The sequence below is a fragment of the Nannobrachium achirus genome (genome assembly GCF_963921795.1).
Source record: "Nannobrachium achirus genome assembly, chromosome: 2".
Classification (NCBI taxonomy): Eukaryota; Metazoa; Chordata; class Actinopteri; order Myctophiformes; family Myctophidae; genus Nannobrachium; species Nannobrachium achirus.
Window position 1 is genome coordinate 16,603,162 of NC_137811.1, and position 19,632 is coordinate 16,622,793.

Sequence of the window (19,632 nt, forward strand, 5' to 3'; positions counted from 1 at the left end):
GCGGCAGTGTCTGCCGCTGCAGTTCCGCGGCAGGTGACGGTGCCAGAGAATGTATTCGCTCTTTCTACTATTCTGTCTTTGTTTCTGTCTAATAAAATATATTAACTCTAATTACCAACACATTATTTCTTATTATGGCTTTAAGTGTACTGTAAAAGACGATGGGACCCATCACGGATCACTGTAGGAATGATCTGTAGGAATACTAAAAGTATGTTTAGTGAAGATCGGCCTCATGGTGGTCCATGTGAAAAATTTCATTTTCTGAACATACCTGATAGCTATTATATTATAATACTATTTTATTTATTTATATTGTATATTTCGCACAACTTAATGTGTTTTTACCCACCTGGCTTATATAGGCCTTACTGATGATTATCAAATATTGTCTAAATATTCTGTGAATGAAATCACCAGTGAAGTTAAACGTAATGAATATAATGAACACAAGTGTAAAACAAATTCCACAAAACCATGACTCACAATACATAATATACATACACAATGACATTGTATACGACCGCTATTGTAGAAAACTATAAAATGTCGCATTACATTACAGAGTAATCCCAAATTGCACTACATGCTATACAGCACTGGTTCCCAAACACTGGGTCGGGACCCATTTGTAGGTCGCAGACACATTTTTATGGGTCCATTTATTTTTTGCTTCCTACATTTTTTCAATTATTATGATTTCAAAACATTTTCCAAAAACATTCCCAAAAAGCATTAAAATGAATTAAAAATAATTCAAAGATTTTCAGTCAGTAATTTCATGAAAGAAATGACAAAAACCACAACATGGTACATGGGGTAAAATACCTCTCCACCACGTGGAGTCTAGGGGTTGAAATCGCCACACGCCACACTGCCAAACCAACAACAACATGGCACACTAGTGCGTTGAGTGCGCATTTCCGAACGCATCCATTGTATCCGTAGGAGATGCAAGGCAAAGGAGCGCTTGTTTTCGGTGATGACGACGGAGGCGTGCCGTCTCAGACGACCTTGATCTACATGAGACACCGCCGAGCGAGCGGTAGCGAGTCGCTGTGTCGAGCGTTGCAAAGGTCGCATGAACCAACTCAGTGCCGTTACAAGTTGTAAACCAGGGGGCCAGAATAGTACATCTTCGTCCCGCCTGACTTTCGGCACCTCCGCGCGGTCCAAGTGAACACAGCGGAGCGCCCCCTAGTTCCTACCTCCGGTACAGCCAATCACAAGCTGTGGCACACCACAGATCTCCTACGGACACCCAGTTTGGGCCCTATGCACAGCAGCCATATTGGAAAGTAATTGGGCCCCTTACTTCCTTCACAGGTGTTACCAATGATACTAATTAAGGCTCTGTTCCATTTAGTGTAGCACAGTGGTTCTCAAATGTTTTTACTTCCAAGGACCCCATACCTCGGCTCTGAGAGTGTACAAACGGCATTAGGTTCCATTTGTACACTCTGTGTGTTTCCAGTGAGCCAACATGCACAATATCAGCACCCTGACCCTGTTTGACCAGAATGGAACAGAGCCTTCATTAGTACCATTGGTAACACCTGCGAAGGAAGCAAGAAGAGGCCCAATTTCGTTCCAATATGGCTGCTGAGTCATGGACAGAAGCAGGGCAGGGAGGGTGATCGTTGTCGCTGCTTTAGCGTCGCCTACGTGCTGGGGCAGTGCTTGTAAGGGTTGAATGAGGGGAGTAGGATGGAGTCGCAACATCCTCCCGGTGGTGGCTCCTCCAAAAAATAACAATGGCAACACAGAAATGTGTGGGGAGGGTTCATTTGGCATAACAAAATGCTGAGAAAAACAGACCAAAAGAAATACACAGGAAAGACAACCTCAAACATTTTAACCATGTCGCGTGGTATAAAACAACCATTCCCAACCTGTGTGGTCGAAGTGGCAATTGCAAGTGGGCCTCACGAAATAATTGATAATAAAAAGAATAAAAACATTAAAATAAAAACAACATTGTATATTTTCTTTAAAACCTTGAAATATATACAGTATGTTTTTGTGATTTTTTAAAAAGAGAAGAATGTCAAACACCTTCCTACTGCTACTGATGAGAACGTTATAGGATTCATTTTCTATAATCTTCATAAGCAAAATATTGTATTAACTATTCAAGCTTTAACCATGGCGACTGGCGTCCCAATTTTTGTGCGTGTACCTGTAATTATAGCTGAACATTTATAAAACTTTTCAAACATCTTCAAGCATGTTGTAATTTAAAAAAGCCACGTCAATCTACAAGCTCACAACATGTCACATGCAACATGTTGTGAGCTTGTACGACACATATAGATCAAGTGGTTAAGTAATTATTCAAAGTAATTTACCACTAAAATCTAAACTAGCACTTATATTGATAGTAAAACAACCACTTTATACTGTGAATGTACATTACCCGGTATATCATAAATTGCAACCAGCTTTGGAGAAATAAGTCCAGTCCAAGTCGAGACCAAGACAAGACCACGACCATTGAAATGTGGTCTTGAACCTAAACTCAAAAAGCAGCTCTAGAGTATGTTCATACTGTCTGGCCTTTACAAAGAAATGGAAACCTTTTTTTTTTTTTTCTGAAACAGAGATATATATAACTGAATGGAAAGTACAGAATATTGATAACATTTTTAAACTAGTAGATGTGGAAGTTATCAAAACATTATTGATTGATTATAGATAAGGTTGCGGAGACTGACACATAGTGTTTCTTCTCCCCCAGCCTGTCAGCTCTGCTGCTTTGAGTTACCTGGAGCTCACACTGCAGCACCACAACTCACTTATTAATGCCGATATACTGTATAAATAGGTCTACGTTTAAGAAAATACAACTCCAAGATGAATAGAGCCAATACAATGTAATATACTGTTTGTGTTGAACTGAAAAGAGTGAAATAGGAAACATTTCCCGGCAGCCCCGACCGAGCCCCAAGCAAAGCCTCTCTCAAAAGTGCATTTTTTGACCAACTTTTAGACATGGTCACCTTTTGTGCCACGCGGGCACCTTATTCTGGTAATTTGACACTTGACAAGGCCGGTGTGGCCGAAATGTTGTCTTTTTACAGCTTGGTAAATACAATTATTTGGGGAGCATTAAGGGTGCGGATCTATTCTTCTCTTCAGTTTTCCATTTTTGATCCAGCACCCTTCGCAATATTGTGGATCAACCGCTATACCTTCATGTAATTTCTCATGGGTTTTAAGTTAAACCCCATGAGAAATGACTAGGTGGTTTATACTTTTAACCATTTATAATCCTCTATGTTTTGTGAAACAGACCTGAGTTATTGCACTTATGTATCGCTTGTTTCCATCTTTTCCTTGATGAATTGAATAAATAGAACTACAATGCAAACAAAGCCCTTAGGGCTTTATCTGTTATCTTTTTTAGCATCATTGTATAATCGTACCAATGTATATTGCAAACTGTTAATAAAGTATTCAATGGATCAACCAATGAACACCAAATCCTTTTGCCAAAAATAGGCGATTTAAAAGCTCACAAGGCATCACGTTGTGAGCTTGTCGTCTTGATCGTCTATTTCTGGTGAATATAGACTGTGGTTCAAAGTAGTTGATGTAAAAAAAGTCAGTGTGACTGTGAACACATACATACCCCTAGTGGCCGGCGGGGGCAGAGCATGCTAGTGAGCGTTAACAATGAGAACCGCGACAGCGGCGACCAACCAGAGGCTGGCGGTCGTGCCAGCGGCGCCAGCGACGGCCTTGTCGGGGTCCTGGCAGGCGCGGGCGTTGTTGTCGGGTCTGTCGTCGTTGGGGTTCCCCTCGAAGTGGACGGGAACGCACTGGTTGTCCACGTTCTCACAGGCCAGGATCAGGTACTTGTTTTCCTCCCTGACGCTCTTGATCCCGCAGGTGTTATCGTAACTCCTCACCGTGACGAATTTGAACGGCTTCCGGCTGCAAATGACAACAACAATGCTCGCTGTGAACACTAGGAAAGCTTAGGGCTGGCATCACAACGACAACATTTAAGTTGACGATTAATTCCCATACAGATAATTGACATTTTGTTTTTGGCATTGAACTTTGGAACATGAATACATTTCTTTCTTTTTTTCTTACATTTTTTAGCCGGCGATTTTGTAACCCATTTTTCACTCTGTGCCAATTATCTAATGTAACCCTGAGCGCTACACTCCCTCTGCCAACCTGGGGAGAGCAACGGACTGACCTCATGCTTCCTTCTTTCTATGCATGAGGAGTCCAAGCCGCTTCTTTTCACCTGACAGGGGAGATATTTCCCGGCTGGACGTAGCGCGTGGAAGGAACATGTTATTCCAGCCAGTTCCTTTCCCCTCCATCAGGCGTCCCGGCTGGCCAGGGGGAGGCAATATAGAGACCAGAATTACTGCATGTTTTTTGTGAGGACCCTAGGAGATACGGGGAGAACATGCAAACTCCACACAGAAAGCTCCTTTTGCCAACCCCACCTAGGATATGGGCACAGATGACGCGGAGGAGAGAACACACCCACAGCCTTCCCAGTGGGAATCGAACTCAGGAGGACCTACTAGCTGTGAGGCGACAGCGCTACCGACTGCGCCACCGTGCCCCGTAACATGAATACATTTCTATTTGGCTTTTAGGCTTCACAATAAAATAGCACATGGCAGATATGTATGGAGTTATTATTGTAACTTATTCGTGAGAGGAGATTTCTGATGTTGAGCAGTTGTATATTAAGAGTTGTGCAGTCGTACCTCTGAATTTGCAGACTTGTATGATGGAATCTGAACGTGAAAAGGCAAAAAAAATACAAATCTCTGTCTACACGTTCACAAGTCGTCTTTTGCGACCTCGAATCCTTTTCTACACTTGCTCAGATTAGTTGAGACTGTTGTTCTCTATTTTGAAACATATTCCTTGATATGTTGATGCAATATTTGGCAAAAGCGAGCAGGCGACACTGAAAAAATGCGAGCATCTGCACATGATGATTCGAGAGGTTGCAAACTGACATCTGTATGTGTAGAGAGTGTTTTTTTCCCCCTGCTCACGCACACATTTACTTTTACAGCCTCAACTGCCTTTCTTTGCGCTCGCAAATCCTCATGTACACATGCTCAAATGTGGTAAACTGTCGCTCACGATATTGCAACATAATTATCGATATGTTCTTTCAAAATCTGGCAAAACCGTGCAGGGGACACTGAAAAAATTCGAGCGCTTCCAATCTTGATTTGAGAAAGTGTACACGGCGATTTGCGAGCGTGTAAAAACTAATCTGAGCGCGAGCAGAGGCAAATTCGTGAGGTGAATCTGCTTTGCAGAATAATTTTGTTACGGAAGTGCGAGTGTGTGTGTGACTGAGGAGAAGCGAGAGAGCACAGGATCAGCCATGGGATCAGCTCTGCGCCTTGTAGGAACTGCAATGATTTTTCTTCACCACCCGGGGGAGCTGTTTTCAATGTGTCGTCAACTCCCCATATCAAGATCGCCTATTAATCAATCGCCAGATAATCAAGAACATTTATTTATATTATTACAAAATTAAAATAACGCCATGGTGAAACGTTGTTGCTGGGGAACGTGCAACAGTGATTAGGCACCGGAACGTATGAAAGGAGTATTATTATTTAGACCACACAAACTAGAGATGGGATTTATGGTTCTTTGAAGTGAGCCGGAACTCTGGGATCTGTTCCTTTCAAAGAGCCGTTCAAAAGACTGGCTCATTCTACTAGTTACTTTATAGATTTTGATTATAATTACAAATAACTTCAACCTTATATAGGCCTACATTTATTTCGGACATATATAGGTGCAAACCTGCCATTTGAAAATAGCTGATCTACAAGCTCACAATGCATCGCAAAGCGACGCATTGTAAGTTTGTAGATCTGCTATTTTCAAAAGATTTTTCTGCTTTTTTCAAATGATTTTTCTACATTTTACTCATTGGGAAACCTGTGAAACAGGACATTCTGCATAGCCTAATGAGTAGGCCTACGTTTTAATATTGGTACTTTAAGTACATTTTGATACCAATACGTTTTTACTTTTACTCAAGTACATTAACATTCCAAACTTCTACTTGATTGCAGTATTGATATTTTTATTTAAGTAAAGAAATTGAGTAGAAATTGAGTGATTTACTGTATATTCCTTGTATATAGGCTACTTACTGTTTGTTTAGATTTACTGTTTTCTTTTTTTTTTTTTCCTTTTTCTTTACATATCTACTGCATAGTACTGTGTTCTATTTGTCTGTCATTCAATGTTATATGAGATACTTAAATGGTTTCCTGTTGAAATAAGCTTAGTCTTTTCATGGATCTCCTTTTAGTAGACCTTGTACCAGTGAACTGTACCGTCATGAATCTGTACATTTTCCTATGCAAACTTCTAATAAAGCCTTCAATCAATCAATCAATCAATCAATCAATCAATCAGTAGGCTACTTTTCCCACCACTGTTCATTAGAAAGGAACGGCTTCCTACTGCGAACCGGATCCCATCGTTCATTTCAAAGAGCCGTTCAAATGCTCGATTCGTTCGCGAACGTCCCATCCATCTCTAACACAAACAACTGAACGTCGGGAACTTACAGGCGACACCCAGGGTAAGTTAGTTATTGTTTATTAGACGATTGATTTCACCATTGTTTAGTAAACGTTGATGTTGCGTCGCTTTAGGTGAATGAGTGAAAAGGCTGCCTTGGTTCATATTAGCCATACTGTAGCTTTGGATCAAGAAGATCAAAACTACTGAGCCATAACATTCACTATATGGACGGACCAGCGCTAAACTTAGACCATATAGGTTCTCAAAATGTTTCATGTCAAGGACCCCCAGATTGACACTTTTTAGCCCGCGGACCCCTATGATCATTAATCTAATAACCATTAATCTAATAACCAGTGATCAAGGATGCCAAGTTATGTTGTCAATATCACTATCACAGAGATCTTGTGTTGTGATGTACAGTACCTTTACCTTACCTCTGTCAAGAAGACGTTTCTAGTAACATGCAAATTCATCTAACTGTGAAAGTAAAGTTGTCCATACCATACAGTATGATTAACTTGTATTGTGATGAACCCTCTGCTAACAAAAATGTGTTTTTATTAACATGCTAATTAATCTAATAACGATCGTGATCAATCACTAGACATTTGGTCTCATGATTTGTCTTTACAAGATGCCATCAATCATTAACAGCTGCCAAAGTAGTCAACCACCACAATATTGTAACAGTTGACTTTTAATTTGTAGGCTACTCTACCTGCAATGTCATAATCACTGTTAACCTATTATTGTAATGAACACTCAATCCCATTTCAGTTTACAGTATATGCCCCTCTATCTCTGTATAGGACAGAGAATAATGCATAATTCTCAGGAAGCAGTGATAACATATCCTTGTAATGGTTATAACTTCAGAAAACTATATGTGCTTGATCCAGGTTTTCCCCCCTTCTTTCTAGGCCCAGAAAACCGATGTGTTGTTATACCTGTTACCTGCTGAAATGTACCCGGTCTACCAGGTAAATGTTTTAAATGCACTTTAGGGATGAGGTAAAAAAAAAAAAAAAAAACGAAAACACACACTGTACATAGATAAATACATGTGGTTACATTTGCACACACATACACACACACACACACACACACACACACACACACACACACACACACACACACACACACACACACACACACACACACACACACACACAGCAAAGTTATTAACAACTTGGGAATGGCATTGCTCCTGGGCATGGCAACCTAGAAAAGATTTTAATGAAAACATCTGTAACTATTACAATGCAATGCCATATGTTACATGTATTTGTCATGTTGTGTGGTTATAATTATGTATTTTTTATTATTTCCCAGCTGCCACTCCTGGTGAAAGCACAGCCACCTCCCCTGCCCATTGCCAGTGATGTCTACCAGAACACACCACCATCAGCTTCAGTTTGGAAGATGCCAGCAAAATACAGAACACCACAAGAGACCAACCAAGATGAAATGATAATACATAAAAAATAATAAATACAAATAAATAAAACAGAGCGAGGCTTTTGTACAGGATATATATTATCCCAAGCCATTCAACTCGAATGCAACCAGTCTATTGACAATAAAAAACATCCATAATACATACAATACATGTTAATGAAAAGTATTGGAAATTATAATAAGGGGGGGGGGGGGCATACTGCACTTAGTAGTATATAGTTTTCTGATTGAAGTTACCTTATTAATTAATAATAAGGTTAATAGGTTACCAGTGATTATGACATTGCAGGTAGAGTACAAATTAAAAGTCAACTGTTACAATATTATGGTGGTTGATTACTTTGGCAGCTGTTAATGATTGATGGCATCATTCAAAGGTAGGCCTACAGATCATGAGACTAAATGATCGTTTAGTCTAGATCGTTATTAGATTAATTAGCATGTTAATAGAAACGCATTTGTGTTAGCAGAGGGTTCAATACAAGTTAATCTCTAGTGATACTGTATGGACAACTTTACTTTCACTGTTATTAGATGAATTTGCATGTTAATAGAAACGTCTTTTTGACAGAGGTAAGGTAGCCTACTGTACATCACAACACAAGATAATCTCTGTGATAGTGACAACGTAACTTTGGCTTCCTTGATCACTGGTTATTAGATTAATAGGGGTCCGCGGGCTAATAAGTGTCAATCTGGGGGTCCATTTTGAGAACCAATGGTCTAAATTGACTACACATTGAAAACAGCTCCCCCGGGTGGTGAAGAAAAATCATTGCAGTTCCTACAAGGCAGTAGAGCTGATCCCTGCGCTCCCGCATCACAGACACTCTCTGCTCGCGCTCAGATTAGCCGTACGCTCGCGCTCCCACACAGACACTCTCTGCTCGCGCTCAGATTAGCCTCAAATCCCTTCTACACTTGCTCAGATTAGTTTAAACTGTTGCTCTTTAAATTGAAACATATTCCTCGATATGTGGATGCAATATTTGGCAAAAGCGAGCAGGCGACACTGAAAAAATGCGAGCAAATGCACATGAAGATTCGAGAGGTTGCAAACTGACATCTGTAAGTGTAGAGAGTGTTTTTTTTTCTCCAGATTCCATTATACACGTGTGCGCTCTGCCCATTCACCCACACATTTACTTTTACGACCTCAACTGCCTTTCTACGCGCTCGCAAATCCTCATTTTTACATGCTCGTGATATTGCAACATAATCATCGATATGTCCCTTTCAAAATCTGGCAAAACCGTGAAGGTCACGATTTGCGAGCTTGAAGACCGGAATTTGCAGTTGCAGAAAGAAAAGCGTGCGAGTGTTTGAGTTTTTTTTACTTTTCACGTTCAGATTCCATCATACAAGTCTGCAAATTCAGAGGTACGACTGCACAACTCTTAATATACAACTGCTCAACATCAGAAAGGTGCTTACACAATAATGAATCGAAAATAACTCCATAGATATGACACAAATTAAGAAATGACTGACATGTTTAATAATTGTACAGGCCTACTTAAAAAATGCTGATCTACAAGCTTATGCATCACAAAGTGACACGTTGTACTCAAATTCACAATACCAGTAGATATAATAACAAACATGACAGTGAATACATAAGTAGTAGACAGTGCAACTTAATATTATTTTATTCTAATTCATAAAAAATTGAGTGAAGCAGCATTTATTTTGCTGCTACCGTATGATTTGAGTCAGTGAAGAGCAAAATGATTTAGCCTAAAATAAAATAACGAAATATCTTTCTCCATACTTGAACGTAATCAACTCCAACAAGCCTAGTATTGATCTGTGAACCGTCTCCTTTTAATGTGAATGTGCTGCAGTAACCCTCTTTACCACATGAGTGTGCTTTGGAGTAATTTTCTTTAGTTTCAACCTCTCAAGAGCATACACTGTTACTGAACCTGTTCAAATCCTTAAAACTGTTTGTTCTTTCAATTAAGCGGTGTTGCCTCCTTCACCCCTTCTTTAATTTGTATACTTTGATTGATTATTTTATTAGACAAAAATGGAGAACAGTACAAGTATAGTCAATACAACTGAAATGTAGTACAGTACAAGTACAATTAAACACCCTGCATAAAAGCAACATCCTAAATAAGACCTTTTACGGTCTTTTTTACGTTGGAAGCCCTCTGTATTTAATTCATGAACAGGTCTATATCAGAGGTTTTCAACTGGTGGCCTGGTTTTCTACATAAACAAGAAGATTTACAAGGGTGAATCTATAGTAAGTCTGATAATGATGTACCGTGCATGTTCGAATCATGTATACTTTACTTTTAAGTCCATCTTCCCAATTCCTCAATGACTTACATTACACAGCGAAACATGGCTCAAAGTCACTCTTTTAGCACATCAACGAACGCAAAACAACGTGGATTCTGACAATTTATACAAATAATAATAGAAAAGTGGGTCCCCAGAAAGATGAAAAGTGGGTGCCCCACTGCCCAGGAAGAGTTTCTTTCCAATATTATTGGAGAGAAATTGGGCCTCATCCTTTCGTCGTCAAAGGTGTAATATAAGTCATTGAGGAGAACATAAAGAATCTCAATTTGACAATTTCTAATCAGTGTAGCAACTATTGAAGATATCACGCCAATATTATAAGTTACATGGAAAGGAAATTACACAACCGAAACATCTACCAAAGTGCTAAACTTTTGTGTTGTTGAGACAGAGTTTTGAATAAAATCTAGTAAGCAGAGAACTGCTGTATTATCTTGTGCATTCATCGGACACAGAAAATAATGTTTTCCCACTCCAGTATAATGTCATATTGTTGCTATCGGGCAGAAATCTTTTATATCCACATTTCATTCTTCATTGTATGACCGTGTTATGTGAAAATAGCAGATACAAGCTCACAGCGCGTAGGGACAAGGGACGTGACGAGTCGACTGTGGGTTTTATAAATATTTAACCACTGAAAGCTTGTGACATTCAATCCATTGGAACTATTCTTCTTTTTTGTTCTTTCATTTCCTCAAATGTGACAGTATTGGACATGTGCAGTACATGGTTTCCACCTGACAGCGTACGTATAGAGTGCTGGGTGGAAACTGGAAAACTCATATAGCCCAAACTGTTACTTTTCAAGATTCAAAGCTCAAATCAAGCATTAGGATCGGCTTATTCTGAGTGCCGCTGTGGTGTGATCGAGTAGGGCCCCACAGTGGCCATATCATGAGTAGGGATTGGACGATATGAACATGTCATGTCACGATTATTATGTCGCATTTACGATGTTATCGATGTTATCAAAATACCCCCAACATCCACTATCCTGGGGAGGAACATTTGCCAAAAAACAACAGATCTACAAGCTCACAATATGTCGCATTGCGATGAAAAGACTATCAAGTACGTTATTTCCAGGTCCATTTCACCAATTATAGAGGTCTTAAAATGGTATCCGATATGCAGCTCGGCAAATAAAAGGTGAATTGATCCCAATGCATGGGCATCATTTCACGATAAATGTAAATCTCCACGATACGATTATTGTGAGTGTTTTTTAATAACGATAATCGTCCCATCCCTAATCATGAGGCCCATAAGATGGGTGCATACAGTACATATAAATACACACATACCTGATGCAGAGATTGTCCTTGTAGACCCTGCCACCCTGGCTGGAGCAGACGGCCTTCACCTGCTCCAGCTCGGCGGGGGGGATGAAGGACTGCGTGGGCCGGTTGCACTTGTTGTCCGTGCTGTTCCTGATGAACTTAAACCAGGCGTTCTGGTCCAGTGAGCTGGGCATCCCCGGGCGCAAGTGTCTCCGCAGGAAGGTGCTGAAGCCGTTGTTCCACCGGGAGCGCTGGCACGGGGCGTCCGTCTTGGCCAGGGACGGGCGGGGCGCCACCAGCAGGACGCAGCAGACGGAGAGGGACAGGAGGAGGAGGGGAGGGAGGGGAGAGAGAGACGTGCTGGCCATCGTTCCGCCGAAGAGGTCCTGGAGGAGATTCAACAGTTTCACTGCTAGTTTTAGGCAGCGTACACACATTTAAGGCACATGCTCTATGCTTTACCTGGTGGGAGGTGGGTGGTAAAGCAGCGTCCAATTGGATTCCCTATGGGAGTCACATGTTTTGAAGAGACAAGCTGGGGTGCCATGGTCTATTGCCGGTGGTCTATTAGAGTAATGCTAACTCCATAGACACATACAAAACAGAAAAAGTACAAAACTATGGCACCACCTCTTTAAGAAAAGCTTAGAGCAAACTTGCCTCTTTAACCCATGTGACTTCCATAGGGAATGAATTGGAGGCTGCTTTACCCCCCGCCTCCCCCCAGGTAAAGCATAAAGCATGTGCTTTAAATGTGTGGCCCCGGCCTTATGCCACAGAGGGAATACAAGAACGCTCGCTCCCCCAAAACACACTCGCCCTAGGTCAAATTCGGTGACCTATAACGGTCGCCACCAGGTATTCCTAAACGTAACCTCAGTAAAACTATGCCTAACCCTAAACTTGTTCCTAACATTAACCTCTGTAAAACTATGCCTAAACCTAAAGATATTCCTAACATTAACCTCAATAAAACCGATACAAGAACCGCTGGGGTCTCCCAGAGATAATAATCTCCATGATCATAGAGATACTGTATCTCCAGACAGTGCTGCAAACTTTAAGCCCAGGCTAATATGCTGCTTCGCAGGTTCAGTATGTGTTGGTGTGCTGTCAAGTGTGCACTTTTTAAAGCATTCTGCACTCCCATGACAGTATACAGCCTTCTTGTGGTGCACATACAAGAAAGGTAGCATGCAGAGGATTAAAGTGGCCAATAATTACGTAAACACTGGAGAGTCAGCCTCTAGTTTGTTTTGTTTTGTTTTTAATGTTGATGATATGTACAGTATGTACTCAATCGACCCCATGTGTGTCTGGAATAAAGTTTGAATTGAATATTGAAATAAACCCATTTTACACTCTCAGGGTTACAGATCCATAAATGGTCTATTTGGACCGCTGGGTGGTCCCTGGACCCAACGTTGAGAACCACTCTGATGTAAAGGACTTGTTGAAATGTGGCCTGAAGTCAGACTGGAGACTGAAAGCAGTCTATGGTGTGTGTGTGTGTGTGTGTGTGTGTGTGTGTGTGTGTGTGTGTGTGTGTGTGTGTGTGTGTGTGTGTGTGTGTGTGTGTGTGTGTGTGTGGACCCAGACAAGGTGAAATGTCTTGTACAAACAAACCTGGCGGCTGGCAGTGAGCACAAGAACTGTGCTACTGATCAGAACAGCGGTGTGTGAGATTAGTCCAGGATGCACGCGCACGCACGTGCACACACACACACACGCACAGGCGCACGCACGCACGCACGCACGCACGCACACACACACACACGCACACACACACACACACACACACACACACACGCACACACACACACACACACACGCACACACACACACACACACACACACACACTCAAGCGCAAGCCATACAGATATGGGCTGTCTTCCTCCATACAGTATATGGGCATTCCCATATGAAGTCCTGTTAGATATGGACTTAATAAGACATCAGGGATCTCCATATATAGGCATAAAAGGGATTATATTAGTGCAGTTCCCCTGACATCACAGTGATGTCAGAGCGGAAACCCAGTGGATTGTAAAAAAAAAAGTACACCGACAGATGTCTGGACGGAGACATGATGTGCCGTTTCTCATACTAAACTGCGACCTTCGGTCGCAATCAACTGGTGGTCCGTGGACCACTGGTGGTCCGTGAAGGTATTGCATGTCGTCCCTGACCATGCATTCGGTAATGTAGGAAGTTATTTGGTCACTTTTTAAGTTATTTAGTACACTAAATCAGCAACACAATTGTATTGTGAAAATAGCATATCTACATGCTCACAACGCCTCGCAGCACGAGGTGTTGTGAGCATGTAGATCTGCTATTTTCACTATTTCTGCCTTTAATATATATATTTTTTTGTGACCAACTTTTTATTTTTTTCTTTAAAATAGAGCAAGAGACATTACATTGTACTTCATCACATTGGACATATCATATACGTGTACCGGTGGTTGCCCACCTGTAAGGACAAAGAGTCTCCTCCTCCAGTGAGAGGCCCTACGGTTGTACAACAAACCAAGGCCACTTCTTAAACCCCCTCCCCACACCCCCCATATATGCACACACTATGGTGCCCTCCACACTAGGCGCGGTCACCGCCTCCTAGCAATTCATTTTCAATGAGAGGCGGGCGTCTTTTTCGGCCGCGCAGCGAAGTTTTGGGACGGCGAGGCGAGCGGGCGCGGTCCCGTGAAATCCACCACGAGCGTGCTCGTTTGTGCATGCGTACGCGGGCGGTGAGAGATGGATTGTGTTCATCTTTGTGAAATACCGCGCGGCGTTTACTCACTGAGCGAGTGTGTTTGTGTCTCACCGCGGTGCGGCCACCGCTGATCCTAGCGGCAGCCCCGACGGCAACCGCACCTAGTGTGGAGGGCACTTATTTCTGCCTTTAATATTTGAGAATTTGGCCAATATTTAATTTGACATTTTGGAGATATTAAAAGGTCCTTAAATTGTCACTTTAGAAATGTGCAGATACCCTCTGTACACTTAAACTTGATGTTGATTTGTTTAAAGTTGAGTGAGAAAACAATGTTGCACATTAAGTTATCATCATTTGGAGACCCCCCAAAATTATTTGGGGGTCCCGCCCGACCCACAGGTTGAGAACCACTGCACCAAATGACCTGGTGAACTATGATGACATGTCAATGTAGTCATTTACTTGGAACTTCTTGACTGGGAGGTCAAGAAGTTAGAGAAGGGGAAGTGTCTGGTTGGGTCATCATTAGTCACGATTATGACATTTTACATGACGATTATTTGTCACTCAAATAATTGCGATTAACGATTTAATTGTGTTTTTGTCGTTGACAATTACATTTCTGTTTAGCTTTTAAGCTTTGAAGTTGAACATGGCAATTATGACACATAACCTAAATATACAAAGAAATTACTGACATATTTGACAACTTTATACTTAAAAATCACACCCGTGTGAACCGAGCGGTGGTCGTGGAGGCTGTGCAACAGCACTACTGGGTGGGTGCAGCGGGGTTAGTGTGCTTTACAATGCTGTAGTTTCTTCACACACTCTAATTTATTTGACCCTAAAACATTCAGTTTGTTAATAATAATAATAAAATACTTGACCACACATGCTGACCCACCCTTCCCCAGTGTGTGTGTGTGTGTGTGTGTGTGTGTGTGTGTGTGTGTGTGTGTGTGTGTGTGTGTGTGTGAGAACAACAGCGCCCCTCCCTTAACATGTGTGGTCAGAAAAGGTACTGCAGGCTTGAGGCTACATACACGGACGGCCGGACGGACGGCCGGACGGATACCCACACACACGGCCACGTATAGGAGACGGTGTGACCACCGCTCAAAAATCACACCAGTGTGAACTGAGCGGTGGTCCCCCCCCCCCCCCCCCCCCCCCCCCTGTGTGTGTGTGTGTGTGTGGCCTGGCCTGAACAACAGCGCCCCTCCCTTAACATGTGTGGTCAGAAAAGGTACTACACCACAGGCTTGAGGCTACATACAGACCCACATACAAACCCACATACAAACAAACAAACATACCTACACACACGGCCACGCTATGGAGACGGTGTGACCACCGCTCAAAAATAACATTGATAGTGGAAATAGACGATCTACAAGCTCACATGTTGTGAGCTTAATTGCGATTACCTCAAATAATTGCGATTAGGCGATTATGTAATAATTGTGACAGCCCTAATCATTAGGAAACATTAGGAAATTCAGTCAAAAATGAGTTAACAATAGAAGGTTGTATAAAGTAAGAAAACAGAATTAGGGTAACTGTGAGATAGAAATAGATCAGTGGTTCTCAACCTTTTTTGAGCCCTGGACCACTAGTAGCCTATATTATTTCAGTTAAATATAATATTGAATATAATATATAATTTGTTGCAACCCACAACAATTAATTTAAATATTACAACTGGCTTAATATTGATGACATCAGGGATCTCTATATCAGCCTGATTGGTCAGGCTGCACTTGACCATTACTCAAGCTATTACTCAATGGGAGAAGTGGGGGGGGGGGGGGGGGGGCCCACCTCTCCCAGTGGGGGGGGGGGGGGGGGGGGGCCCCACCTCTCCCATTGACCTCAATGAGCATCCTCTATAATGGTGACGTCACCGAGAATGCTGCTTCCCGAATGGCTATGTTGACCGTAATTAATAACTAGACCAGGTCAACCTGGTTGTGCCAGACCCCCTGTCTGTCATCATCATTTATGACATCATGCCTTTTGTAGGCATGTCATCATCATGTCATCATCATATATACCCTTTATATAGAAAACCCGGACCGACATTTGCTTATGTAGGCCTACCCATTTCATGGGTCTGGCAAAAATAATGGCCGGACTAGAACAATAAACTGGTTGCCCTATTGCTCGCTAGCACCCCATTGAACTCAACTACAATCAGCATCACTGATGACATCACTGATGACATCAGATTGTGTATACGCCCATTGTGTTCATAGGAACTGCCCTACTGGCAACCATACTGCTAATAATACAGCCACGCCATAAGAATGCACGTGTTGTTTTAGTAAATTGTCAATGACCACGCGGCCCAGTTCCCCCAAGGGCCCCTGAGAGCCAAGGGCCCCTGGCAACGGCCCCACTGGCCCAATGGTTAATCCAGCCCTGCCTGCCATGTCTCTCTATGGTGAATATATGTGACCACACAGTCCACCCCTGAACATGGATAGACTCTCTCTATGGTGAATATACTGTAAGTGACCACAGTCCACCCCTGAACATGGATAGACGTCAACAGGTGTGAGTTTCATTTCATGTTTTGATTGTGACACTATAGGCATTTTTCTAAAGGTTTTATGACATGTCCAAACTAGGGGCGCCGTTTTGAAAGTGGATAAGTCTGCCTGCGGGTTATATTTATACCATTGTCTAGACCAGGGGTCTTCAACCTTTTCAGGCCAAGGACCCCTTAGTTGAGGGAGAGATGAAGCAGGGACCCCCACAACCTGTTCATAGATTCCATATAGTTTTCCATTTCGTTTGACAGCACAATCGTCAGTGTATTTTGGATTCATGTCAATTTGTGTTTTCAGATATTTAACCGCTTGAACCGTCAATACTTAATACACTTGACCTTTCACTCTGTACTTAGTCTGCTCTTTTTCCCCTCTACACCAAAGATCTTTGCTGAAAATAGCCGATCTACAAGCTCACAACGCCTCGCAGCTGTAGATCTCCTATTTTTGGCTAAAGTTCTCAGAATATGGTCGCTAGGAAAAAAAAAAACCTTTCGATCACACAACGATTTGGAGGACCCCCTGTAGTAACTGATCTGTCTAGACCCCTGTCTAGACAGATTTTTGCACACTTATTAGGCTTTTACCCTTTACTTAATATCTCATCGTTCTCATAATATTACGTATTGTATGACTGCCTTCCTTGTATTATAATAGCGTTATTACCTTACTTGTAGGTCTTGTATTATACTGTATGTGTTCGACATTACTTGTAGCAGCCCTTATAACTTTATAGTATAGCAGCCTGATGAAGTCTGCCACGAGACTGCACAAAATAAATGGTTCCACTTCCTGAAAAGTTACAGTTTTGGACGTAAATATGTTTTTTCCACTTGACACTGCAGTTACGTGCTACTTTGTAGAACAGTCTGAGGGAGTCTGCTACACCAAAACTACTCTCACACTATAGCGAGAACCTGGGTCTTTGAATGTTGAATTGTAACTCTGCCGCCCGCAGATGACTCACCTACTATAGTGTCTACAGAGCCAAAGCCTATAATAACATACTGTAGTGCTCTACAAACAGCCATGTGTTCTAACATGACTATAGGCTAAAGTTTGGTCTACAAATCAACAATGAATGCAACACAGAATGCTCGGCTGCTCCAACAGTACTCTTGTTGGAGAGGAGATGAAGTCTTTGTTTGTAACGGTTTCAGAGATAGAGCTTTATGGAAACACAGTGTCAGTCTCTCTCACACACACACACGCACGCACGCACGCACACACACACACACACACACACACACACACACACACACACACACACACACACACACACACACACACACACACACACACACACACACACACACACACACACACACACACACACACACACACACACACACACACACACACACACAGTGTTTGTGAGAGAGAGGTTCCTACCTTGTATCGGAGAGGTTTCAGTCTTTCAGTGTGCTTTCAGACAGCTGAGTTTCCAGAGGTTGGTCACACTTCCACGTTCTGACCGGGAGGGGGAGGTGCATGTCTGTTATAGCTGGGTGACGTCACCTCACACACGTGGCTGGGAGGATATCCAGTTACTGCCCTGTCTGGATACCAACGGCCAATGGCAGGCTGTTTGTGTGTGTCTGTGAGAGAGGGAGAGAGAGTTAATTTTAACTACAATTTTATTCAGCTGTTTAAAACCTCCTTTATTGTAGTAGAGTCTAGACTCTAGAGTCTAAACCTACAGTATAGCTTGAATTGTACATACATTGTTGTGTTTATAATTTCACACTTGTTTTGGCAATGTAAATGTAGGCTATGTCGTACCGTGTCGAAAGAAAGAAAGAATATTAACCACTTTACCTCAATGACTGACTCTGACTCACTGACTGTCATGTTACTCTCGGTTAAAACTGCAGGACCATCAACTGAACAGCAACATCCAACAATTTAACTTCAACATATTTTATTACCATGTATTTTATATACAGTATAGAGTTTACAGCGATGCTACAAGCAGGAGACCAGGGTAAACATGAACCCTAGTCATCAAACAACAAAGTATAATGTTTGTGTAAATAGAAATTAAAGAAAAACTATCTAAACATGCTTTCAACATGTCACATTACATTAAAGGGGAAGACCACCCATTTTCAATATTGAAATATGTCATTAACATACCTTAGAGGAGTTGTGTGGAAATAGGAAAAAAGTCCCCCCTCTTCTGTGTTGCCTAGAACTGGAGGATTGATTTTGGGGTTTGTATTGTAAAGTACAACTTGATGACATCAAACATTGTACTTTACAATACAAACCCCAAAATCAATCCTCCAGTTCTAGGCAACACAGAATGGGGGGAACTTTTTTTCTATTTCCACACAACTCCTCTAAGGTATATTAATGACATATTTCAATATTGAAAATGGGTGGTCTTCCCCTTTAAGCCCCTTACCCCAGTACAAGGCCCAGGTACCGAAGCAGACGACTCCTTGTTGTCCCCCCAGGCCTCACAGGTTTTGGTCAGTGTGGAGCAGGGGTGCACACTTCTTTTAAACTTGATAACTACTTTTAAAACGACCAGCTATAAATGACCAGCTAAGCAACCCTATTGGCTACCCTATACAGTTGGGCTTTGGAATAGCGGAACTGACTTTACTTATTAGACAATCGTACTTGGAATGGGAAAAAGTTCCTCTCATTCTGTAAGGATGTGGTATAGTTTTCGGGATCTTTGTCTTGCACATTTATATACAGTATAACTTTGTAAAGCTACTGAATTGTGCGCACAACACTCTTGAA

General features: G+C 41.9%; 1 protein-coding gene across 1 annotated transcript; it reads right to left on the reverse strand.

Annotated features, from left to right (window-relative positions):
• Window positions 1–3,427: 3,427 nt before the first annotated feature.
• On the reverse strand, window positions 3,428–18,339 carry LOC308309087 (angiogenin-2-like). Its single transcript, XM_080754553.1, has 3 exons — window positions 18,271–18,339; window positions 11,625–11,986; window positions 3,428–3,936 (listed from the first exon to the last, which is right to left on the reverse strand). The coding sequence occupies exons 2-3, from the start codon at window positions 11,966–11,968 to the stop codon at window positions 3,660–3,662; spliced, it is 621 nt and encodes a 206-aa protein (XP_080610679.1). The 5' UTR covers window positions 11,969–11,986; window positions 18,271–18,339; the 3' UTR covers window positions 3,428–3,659.
• Window positions 18,340–19,632: the final 1,293 nt, after the last annotated feature.

What these genes read in the sequence shown, in the direction of transcription:
- LOC308309087 (XM_080754553.1), bottom strand. Translation starts at nt 11,968, where the DNA reads ATGGCCAGCACGTCTCTCTCTCCCCTCCCTCCCCTCCTCCTCCTGTCC. An exon ending in AAGGACAATCTCTGCATCAG is followed by an intron (nt 3,937 to 11,624) that starts GTATGTGTGTAT and finishes TGTCATTTGCAG; the next exon opens with CCGGAAGCCGTTCAAATTCG.